The sequence below is a fragment of the Oncorhynchus clarkii genome, chromosome 6, assembly GCF_045791955.1.
Source record: "Oncorhynchus clarkii lewisi isolate Uvic-CL-2024 chromosome 6, UVic_Ocla_1.0, whole genome shotgun sequence".
NCBI lineage: Eukaryota > Metazoa > Chordata > Actinopteri > Salmoniformes > Salmonidae > Oncorhynchus > Oncorhynchus clarkii.
Genome location: NC_092152.1, coordinates 38753126 through 38764293, shown reverse-complemented (window position 1 = coordinate 38764293; position 11168 = coordinate 38753126). Strand labels below are relative to the sequence as shown.

At 42.7% G+C, this 11168-nt stretch overlaps 1 protein-coding gene across 3 annotated transcripts in view; it reads left to right on the top strand.

The window, feature by feature from the left end:
- Positions 1–1083: 1083 nt before the first annotated feature.
- LOC139411107 (A-Raf proto-oncogene, serine/threonine kinase) overlaps positions 1084–11168 on the top strand; it is a 29438-nt gene continuing 19353 nt past the window's right edge. The window contains exons 1-2 of one of the 3 annotated variants that reach the window (XR_011634565.1): positions 1084–1177; positions 2187–2398. Coding sequence is in view for 1 of the 3 variants with exons in the window: in XM_071156966.1 (XP_071013067.1) it covers positions 2288–2398 (111 nt within the window). In the remaining 2 variants the exon portion in view is untranslated. The remainder of the gene's footprint in view (positions 1178–2186; positions 2399–11168) is intronic. The other 2 variants (XM_071156966.1, XR_011634566.1) reach the window with 2 other exon arrangements.

Below are 11168 nucleotides of genomic sequence, written 5' to 3'. Positions count from 1 at the left end.
GAAAAACAAAAGTCAATGACTTTTACAGGTACCCAAATTGTAATTCGTTAGCGCTGCCATTTTAAAAAGTGTCAAGGTATTTTAGATTGTTCATCCTCCCACCAATCTCCTCCATTACATACAGTCCTCACCATCAAAACAATATGAATCAGACAGTGAGGCGCCGCCAGACCCACTAGTTGGTCAGAAGGTTCAATGTTCCATATCGTGGTGTAGATGTACTGTAGATCAAATTGCACTCAATAAATGTTCTTCCCTTCTATGGGTCATAACAGTGGGTTATCCCGGGGTAAAAACACTATAAAAATCCATTACGTACCTTTGACGAAGGGAAAGGACATCAGAAGATCTTCTAGTTTCAGTTACAGCACAATAAAAATTATCTTTACCGCCTACTCGGAAATTACGACATAAAACGTTGATTTTAACCTTCTGACCAACTAGTGGATCAGGTGGCGACCCACTGTCTGATTCATATCACGTGATTTCTGATGATTGTTCTCAATTATATCGACTGATTGGTTCTGTATGGGGTGATGGAAGGGGGTGAGAACCATGAGCCTCCTAGGTTTTGTATTGAAGTCAATGCACCCAGAGGAGGACGGAAGCTAGCTGTTCTCCGGCTACGCCATGCTGCTACCCTACAGAGTGCTGTTGAAGCAACTGTAGACCGTCATTGCAAAACAGTGTGTTTTAATCAATTATTTGGCGACGTGAAAATATTTTGCATAGTTTTATCTAAGAATTATAACTTTTTAAATGTTTCACTATTTTAAAAAAAATGTAATTCACTGAGGAGGATGGTCATCCCCTTCCTCCTCTGAGGAGCCTCCACTGACACTGAGGCCCTAACTCCATTTATGGTATGCAGCTGTTTTGCTTTTTGCTTCTTCTTTTTGTAGTTTAATTTTATACATTCTGATGTAACCAATGGTTACCCTGAATCATCCACTTAATTTGTCTGTGTAGCATACTGTGACATGAATTTATACAATGACATTTTTTGTTGTTGCTTGTAACACCCGCCCCCTTTATGTATCGATTCTGTCATCCAATGAGCGAGTGTAAATGAGAGAATGGCCCAATACAGAGCGTGCATCACGGAGGTGTTCCGCTTTCCCAGAAATACTTGACAGATTCTACTTCAGATTGAGAGAATTCAAGATGGCTGCTTCAGGTAAGACTTTATTCCGAAACCAAATATGCAATTAGTTGTTTATGATTGACTCGTTTTGCAGTGGTCTTTAATTGCCCATTATGAATAAAACAGTTGCTTATGCTAATGCGTAAACAAGCTTTTCATTACTTGATAATGTCAGACAGCAAAAGTAGCAAGCTAACGCGCTACGTTAGCTCTGGTTTTACTAGCTAGCTTGCCATCTAGCTAACTAATCCCTTTCCGCCTCATGAAAGCGCTCACTCGAACGTGAAAAAACACCTGACAGGAATTAAGAAACTATTTATAATTTAGCCTTGTAGAAGCGGTATTGTCATTTCATCAAAAATAATTATAAATGAATAGTAATCTAAAGTGGTTAACTGAGACAAACATGGCTTCCACATTTTCGAAATGTCATATTGCTAAGCAGTCAAATCCCACTATGCTAAACTAGGATACGTAACTAGTTATCTTATTTGCCAGACTTCTGCTAGCTATAGCATTTGTAGATAGCTAATTACTTTGGGCTATGATGAGTCAACGCGGCTCTTACAATAACGTTACTGGTTAATGCCATTTCGCATACACATGAAATGTTTCCAGCTCAGAGTAAAAGTGCAGCGAGACATAGTGTAGCTATTGTTAGCTAGATGTCTAGGCTATGAAAAGTTGCCTATAAAGCTACTATAGCTGGTTAGCTAGTACATTTAGTTGACGTGTCAAAATAGTAATCATTTTCATATGAGAATAACGTTTGCTCGAGTCATTGACAATTTACACCAGCTCACTTGTGTGGTGCAAACAACCCTAACAGTCAATGATTTTATTGTGAGCAGCTGGATTTTGGAATGTCAAAATGAGGCCTCTTCTGTTTATTTACCAGTTCTGCACACACACCAGTGTGGTATCATCCTAGCTAGTTGCAACATACTCTGTCGATCTAAGATCATGATTATGGGCACATTTGTTTCACTCGGTCATTGGCGTCAGATGGATTGTTGCTAATTAGTAGCACTGTTTGTCTCAGGTTCCAGGTAAGGGCTCACTCCCCCGGATCCCCAGTGCATGAAGTTCTCCTGTTGTTGAAGGATCTCAGTGCTGCCTCCCTTGCTCTTCCTGCCTGTCATTATGTCCTCAAACTCTTCCTCCTGCTCCTCCTCGGGAGAGACTAGTCCAGAGGATGTGCCCCGAGGTGGGGGCACCATCCGTGTCTTCCTCCCCAATCAACAGAGAACCGTGGTAAGACATTCAGAATAATCTCTTGGGGCCCTCGCATACAAGTACATTTGAAATATTTTCAACAGTAATATTTCACGATGTTTTAATGACTAGGCCCAACCCCTACGCAGCAGACAGTTAATGTTGTGCACCAGCTGGTGCCTAAGGCCCAGTTCCAATTTCTCATCTTGTCTCTCAAACATGAAAACCCATTAGGGTTGGGCGGTGTACCTTATATACAGTATCCCGGGGTATTTTGAAATGCACTCCAAAACCATTTTTAAATACATTTGAATATTTGTATGTTTTAAATAATTACCTGCAGTCAACTTGTGCACTTGGTAATACACAAAATATGCAAAAGAATGTGGACACCCCTTCAAATGAGTGGATTCGGCTATTTCAGCCACACCCATTGCTGACGGGTGTATAAAATTGAGCACACAGCCGTGCAATCTCCAAAGACGAACATTGGCAGTAGAATGGCTATACTGAAGAGCTCAGTGACTGTCAACGTGGCTCCGTCATAGGATGCCACTTTTCCAACAAGTCAGTTCGTCAAATGTCTGCCCTGCTAGAGATGCCCCAGTCAACTGAAAGACTGTTATTGTGATGAGGAAACGTCTAGGAACAACAGCTCAGCCAGGAAGTGGTAGGCCACACAAGTTCACAGAATGGGACACCGAGTGCTGTAGCGCGTAAAAATAATCTGTTAGTCGAGAGCTTTTCGAAATTAATTTCCATGGCTGAGCAGCTGCACACAAGACTAAGATCACCATGTGCAATGCCAAGCGTTGACTGGAGTGGTGTAAAGCTCGCCACCATTGGTCTCTGGAGCAGTGGAAATGCGTTCTCTGGAGTGGTGAATCACGCTTCACCATTTGGCAGTCTGAAGGACGATGCCGGGAGAACGCTACCTGCCCAAATGCATAGTGCCAGCTGTAAAGTTTGGTGGAGGAGGAATAATGGTCTGGGGATGTTTTTCATGGTTTGGGCTAGGCCCCTTAGTTCCAGTGAAGGGAAATTTTAACGCTACAGCATACAATGACTTTCTAGATGATGCTGTGCTTCCAACTTTGTGGCAATAGTGTGGGGAAGGCCCTTTCCTGTTTCAATGCCCCCGTGCACAATGACAATGTCCCCGTGCACAAAGTGAGGTCCATACAGAAATGGTTTGTCAAGATTGATGTGGAAGAACTTGACTGGCCTGCACAGAAACCTGACCTCAACCCAATTGAACATCTTTGGGATTAATTGAAACTCTGACTGCAAGCCAGGCCTAATCGCCCAACATCAGTGCCCGTCCACACTAATGGTCTTGTTGCTGCGGGGACTTGCTTCCATTCAGCCATCTTCCAACATCTAGTGGAAAACCTTCCCAGAAGATTGGAGGCTGTTATAGCTGCAAGGGGAGACCAACTACATAATAATGCTCATGGTTTTGGAATGAGCAGGTGTCCACATACTTCTGGTCATGTAGTGTAGATAAAGCAGATCATGTTGATAATTTCGCCTGTTAGATTGTTTCATTATGAAGCTTACTGGAACTAGTTTCCCAAAACAGCTGTTTGAGCGATTCACATGTTTGCTTACAAAGAAACACAACGAGCAAAAACAGCAGCTTCGTGAGGTGAGTCACTCCTGCAGCACAACTTAAGTGAGGTGATCAGGTTACACTTGTATGAAATTCACTACTGTTTGACAGATATTTGTCTTAACTATTAAGTTATTTTGCTACTCTTAGATAGTTATCTCCAGCGGGGTTTTTGCTAATATTAGGTAAGTGGCTCACGCTTGCAAGATCAAGCTTCTTTGTAACAGCAGCAGAGACAATCTCCTCCTGGATTAAGGTCCCTGCTGTCTAATATTTGTTTTGTGCGTTGTGCAAATTGCATTTTGATATACTTGTATAACCGTATGAGCTGTGTTGTCTGTCTTAAGGCCTTTTCTCACCAACTGCGTTGAGATCTTTTCGTCCTAATCACGAAAAATACAGATTCAAATTTTGTTTTCTCATAGCAAGTCAAATTTCTGTATGATATCCAAAACTAGTCTACATTATAGGCTACATTGATTTAGCATTATCCTATCATTTAAATTGACGAAGAAACGTTTAAGGTGGAGATATAGAGAGACGGCTATGAAGATGAAATTGACAATAGAAACTCATGCTATCAAGCAGTCCATAGCCTAATGATCAGCCATTGATACATTTTTGTGAAGTAATGGGTGGTTATTTTGACATTTTAATTTGAATGCGTGATTTATCTAAATCTGTGCAACCACTTATTGATGAACGTGTGTATATTTTTTTGCCTCTTTGGGTTGCCTGTAGCACAGGTGGTCGCAAAGATTCACTTTAGCAGACCTATAATATTTTAACTTCAAACTTACACATCTCTGTCTTCACTGTTCCTTTCTTGCGCAATTCTATTTAGGACTTATTATATTGGCAACGGCTAAGAGTACATTATTTTTATTGTACTGATTAACAGCATTTGCATGGAAGAAGCTATATCTTTTCTAAAATGGTGCGCTGTCTCTTTAAGACGTTAATTGTCATTTGCAGGCATAATGTGTCTATGGAATCTAGTGAAAACCCGAAGGGAGGCAAAAGAAAATGAAGTGAATGTGTTTTTCTTTGCGAGGGATATTCCGTTGTAAGCTAACAAGGAAAGGTAGCCTATAATTCAAGCTGGAAGCTACCTGTATCGTGTTGCATTGTAAATGTGTTTTAGCCTGTGTGGATATTTATTTTTTGTGACAGTAATGAACTGTTTCGATGTTTACATACTGTGTTGCATTATTCAAGTGTGTTAACTTCTGTGCAGCATGAGTGGGGACAGGGAGATAATGCTGGCCAGACAGCCCTAGCACTGAATAAGTGGAGCAGGTACTTTGCTCATCGCGCTACAAAGGGGCTGCGCTGATACAGACTTTATTTATTTATTTTTATTTCACCTTTATTTAACCAGGTAGGCAAGTTGAGAACAAGTTCTCATTTACAATTGCGACCTGGCCAAGATAATGCAAAGCAGTTCGACACATACAACGACACAGAGTTACACATGGAGTAAAACAAACATACAGTATAAACAAGTCTATATACGTTGTGAGCAAATGAGGTGAGATAAGGGTGGTAAAGGCAAAAAAAGGCCATGGTGGCAAAGTAAATACAACATAGCAAGTAAAACACTGGAATGGTAGATTTGCAGTGGAAGAATGTGCAAAGTAGAAATAAAAATAATGGGGGTGCAAAGGAGCAAAATAAATAAATTAATTAAATACAGTAGGGAAAGAGGTAGTTGTTTGGGCTAAATTATAGGTGGGCTATGTACAGGTGCATTAATCTGTGAGCTGCTCTGACAGTTGGTGCTTAAAGCTAGTGAGGGAGGTAAGAGTCTCCAGCTTCAGAGATTTTTGCAGTTCGTTCCAGTCATTGGCAGCAGAGAACTGGAAGGAGAGGCGGCCAAAGAAAGAATTGGTTTTGGGGGTGACCAGAGAGATATACCTGTTGGAGCGCGTTCTACAGGTGCGTGATGCTATGGTGACCAGCGAGCTGAGATAAGGGGCGACTTTACCTAGCAGGATCTTGTAGATGACATGGAGCCAGTGGGTTTGGCGACGAGTATGAAGCGAGGGCCAGCCAACGAGAGCGTACAGGTCGCAATGGTGGGTAGTATATGGGGCTTTGGTGACAAAACGGATTGCACTGTGATAGACTGCATCCAATTTGTTGAGTAGGGTATTGGAGGCTATTTTGTAAATGACATCGCCGAAATCGAGGATTGGTAGCATGGTCAGTTTTACAAGGGTATGTTTGGCAGCATGAGTGAAGGATGCTTTGTTGCGAAATAGGAAGCCAATTCTAGATTTAATTTTGGATTGGAGATGCTTAATGTGAGTCTGGAAGGAGAGTTTACAGTCTAACCAAACACCTAGGTATTTGTAGTTGTCCACGTATTCTAAGTCAGAACCGTCCAGAGTAGTGATGTTTGACAGGCGGGCAGGTGCAGGCTGCGATCGGTTGAAGAGCGTGCATTTAGTTTTACTTGTATTTAAGAGCAATTGGAGGCCACGGAAGGAGAGTTGTATGGCATTGAAGCTTGCCTGGAGGGTTGTTAACACAGTGTCCAAAGAAGGGCCAGAAGTATACAGAATGGTGTCGTCTGCGTAGAGGTGGATCAGAGACTCACCAGCAGCAAGAGCGACATCATTGATGTATACAGAGAAGAGAGTCGGTCCAATAATTGAACCCTGTGGCACCCCCATAGTGACTGCCAGAGGTCCGGACAGCAGACCCTCCGATTTGACACACTGAACTCTATCAGAGAAGTAGTTGGTGAACCAGGCGAGGCAATCATTTGAGAAACCAAGGCTGTCGAGTCTGCCGATGAGGATGTGGTGATTGACAGTCGAAAGCCTTGGCTAGATCAATGAATACGGCTGCACAGTAATGTTTCTTATCGATGGCGGTTAAGATATCGTTTAGGACCTTGAGCGTGGCTGAGGTGCACCCATGACCAGCTCTGAAACCAGATTGCATAGCAGAGAAGGTATGGTGAGATTCGAAATGGTCGGTAATCTGTTTGTTGACTTGGCTTTCGAAGACCTTAGAAAGGCAGGGTAGGATAGATATAGGTCTGTAGCAGTTTGGGTCAAGAGAGTCCCCCCCCCCCCCCCCCCCCCCCCCTTTGAAGAGGGGGATGACCGCAGCTGCTTTCCAATCTTTGGGAATCTCAGACGACACGAGAGGTTGAACAGGGTAGTAATAGGGGTGGCAACAATTTTGGCAGATAATTTTAGAAAGAGAGGGTCCAGATTGTCTAGCCCGGCTGATTTGTAGGGGTCCAGATTTTGCAGCTCTTTCAGAACATCAGCTGACTGGATTTGGGAGAAGGAGAAATGGGAAAGGCTTGGGCGAGTTGCTATGGAGGGTGCAGTGCTGTTGACCGGGGTAGGGGTAGCCAGGTGGAAAGCATGGCCAGCCGTAGAAAAATGCTTCTTCAAATTCTCAATTATGGTGGATTTATCAGTGGTGACAGTGTTTCCTATCTTCAGTGCAGTGGGCAACTTGATCCTCTCATTCACGTGAGACACATTTGACAATAACTGAAACCCACAGACCTGTCAGTGGCAGTGTCCCAGCTAGCAATCTCTATTGGTCAAAAGCTTATCTTCGCATGTGAAAATACTCAAAAATCAAACATGTTCCACATTAGTAATTGGCGGATTGCGGCAGGACGATATTTCTCAATTGGCAATGAACAGTGTCAAAAACAAGACATATGCTGGCATATATTGAACCTTGGTGAGAAAGTGTCTTTAGTAGTAAATGTTTGCATGCACTTATCATTTTCCTAGAATCCGTTATGGGAATTCATTGGTATTTGTAAGAATTTTGTTATTATTCTGGTAAGTGAACACAGCCAGTTTACATTTGAAAATAATTGCTCCCCTTGTGCACTGCCTGTAATACTGTATATTCCGGGATGGCACATTATGAAGGGTATGGAAATCTGCATACCGACCAACCCTATTGGGGCAGAAGTCATGAGTTGTTTTTAATCTGGATGGCCAGATGGCAACAATGACCAGAAACTGTCATGTGTGGAATTGAGTGGCTCTTGATACCATGTCTTGTTTTGACTGATTTCATGTTAATGCTAAAATTCGCTAGCTAGCTAACCAACAACTGTAACAATGTGCACTACATTACCAAAAGACTTACACGTCAAACATCTCATTCCAAAATCATGGGTGTTAATATGGAGTCAGTCCCCCCTTTGTTGCAATAACAGGTAAGGCTTTCCACTAGATGTTGGAACATTACTTTGGGGATTTGCTTCCATTCAGCCATGAGCATCAGTGAGGTCGGGCACTGATTTTGGGGCGATTAGGCCTGGCTTGCAGTCGGCATTCGAATTCATTCCGAAGGTGTTCGATGGGGTTGAGGTCATGCTGAAACTAGAGGTCGACTGATTAATCGGAATGGCCGATTTAATTAGGGCCGATTTCAAGTTTTCATAACAATCGGAAATCGGTATTTCTGGACACCGAATTGTATTATTATTATTTCATTTTTTTTTACACTTATTTAATCTTTATTTAACTAGGCAAGTCAGTTAAGAACACATTCTTATTTTCAATGACGGCCTAGGAACGGTGGGTTAACTGCCTTGTTCAGGGGCAGAACGACAGATTTTCACCTTGTCAGCTCGGGGGAACCAATCTTGCAACCTTACAGTTAACTAGTCCAACGTAATAACGACCTGCCTCTCTCTCGTTGCACTCCACAAGGAGCCTGTTACGCGAATGCAGTAAGCCAAGGTAAGTAGCTAGCTAGCATTAAACTTATCTTATAAAAAACAATCAATCATAATCACTAGTTAAGCAGGCGCGTAGACATTCATTCAAACAGAACTTTCGGGCGTTTTACCAGCAGCTCTTTGTTGTGCTGTTTATGACTTCAAGCCTATCAACTCCCGAGATTTGGCTGGTGTAACCGAAGTGAAATGGCTAGCTAGTTAGCGCGCGCTAATAGCGTTTCAAATGTCACTCGCTCTGAACCTTGGAGTGGTTGTTCCCCTTGCTCTGCATGGGTAACGCTGCTTCGAGGGTGGCTGTTGTTGTGTTCCTGTTTCGAGCCCAGGGAGGAGCGAGGAGAGGGACGGAAGCTATACTGTTACACTGGCAATACTAAAGTGCCTATAAGAACATCCAATAGTCAAAGGTTAATGAAATACAAATGGTATAGAGGGAAATAGTCCTATAATTCCTATAATAACTACAACCTAAAACTTCTTACCTGGGAATATTGAAGACTCATGTTAATTAAAAGGAACCACCAGCTTTCATATGTTCTCATGTTCTGAGCAAGGAACTTAAACATTAGCTTTCTTACATAGCACTTTTTGCACTTTTACTTTCTTCTCCAACACTTTGTTTTTGCATTATTTAAACCAAATTTAACACGTTTCATTATTTATTTTAGGCTAAATTTATTTTTATTGATGTATTATATTAAGTTAAAATAAGTGTTCATTCAGTATTGTTGTAATTGTCATAATTACAAATAAATAATAAAAAACTGACCGATTAATCGGTATCGGCTTTTTTGGTCCTGCAATAATCGGTATCGGCGTTGAAAAATAATAATCAGTCGACCTCTAGTTGAAACAGGAAAGGGCCTTCTCCAAACTGTTGTCATGAAGTTGGAAGCACAGAATAGTATAGAATGTCATTGTATGCTGTAACATTAAGATTTCCCTTACCATGATAAACAGCCCTAGACCATTATTCCTCCTCTAGCAAACTTTACAGTTGGCACTATGCATTTGGGCAGGTAGCGTTGTCCTGGTATCCGCCAAACGAAGATTAGTCCGTCGGACTGCCAGATGGTGAAGTGTGACTATCACTCCAAAGAACGCATTTCCACTTCTCCAGAGTCCAATGGTGGCGAGCTTTACACCACTCCAGCCGATGCTTGGCATTGTGCATGGTGATCTTAGGCTTGTGTTTGGCTGCTCGGCCATGGAAACCCATTTCATAAAGCTCCTGACGAACAGTTATTGTGCTGATGTTGATTCCAGAGGCAGTTTGGAACTCGTTAGTGTGTGTTGCAACTGAGGACAGGCAACAACAAAAAAGTTTTACGAGCTTCACCACTGCAGTTCTGTGAGCTTGTGGCCTACCACTTTCCGGCTGAGCCATTGTTGCTTCTAGATGTTTCCTCTTCTCAATAACAGTACAGTTGACCGGGGCAGCTCTAGCAGGGCAGAAATTTGACTAACTGAATTGTTGGAAAGGTGGCATCCTATGATGGTGTCACGTTGAAAGTCACTGAGCTCTTCAGTAAGGCCATTCTACTGCCAATGTTTGTCTATGGAGATTGCATGGCTGTGTGCTAGATTTGTATACCTGTCAGCAGCGGATATGGCTAGAATAGCAGAATCCATTAATTACCTTCATGTGTGTGTATATATATATGTGTGTATATACACTGCTCAAAAAAATAAAGGGAACACTAAAATAAAACATCCTAGATCTGAATGAATGAAATATTCTTATTAAATACTTTTTTCTTTACATAGTTGAATGTGCTGACAACAGAATCACACACAAATGATCAATGGAAATCACATTCATCAACCCATGGAGATCTGGATTTGGAGTCACACTCAAAATTAAAGGGGAAACCACACTACAGGCTGATCCAACTTTGATGTAATGTACTTAAAACAAGTCAAAATGAGGCTCAGTAGTGGGTGTGTGGCCTCCACGTGCCTGTATGACCTCCCTACAACGCCTGGGCATGCTCCTGATGAGGTGGCGGATGGTCTCCTGAGGGATCTCCTCCCAGACCTGGACTAAAGCATCCGCCAACTCCTGGACAGTCTGTGGTGCAACGTGGCGTTGGTGGATGGAGCGAGACATGATGTCCCAGATGTGTTCAATTGGATTCAGGTCTGGGGAACGGGCGGGCCAGTCCATAGCATCAATTCCTTCCTCTTGCAGGAACTGCTGACACACTCCAGCCACATGAGGTCTAGCATTGTCTTGCATTAGGAGGAACCCAGGGCCAACCGCACCAGCATATGGTCTCACAAGGGGTCTGAGGATCTCATCTCGGTACCTAATGGCAGTCAGGCTACCTCTGGCGAGCACATGGAGGGTTGTGAGGCACACCAAAGAAATTCCACCCCACACCATGACTGACCCACCGCCAAACCGGTCATGCTGGAGGATGTTGCAGGCAGCAGAACGTTCTCCACGGCGTCTCCAGACTCTG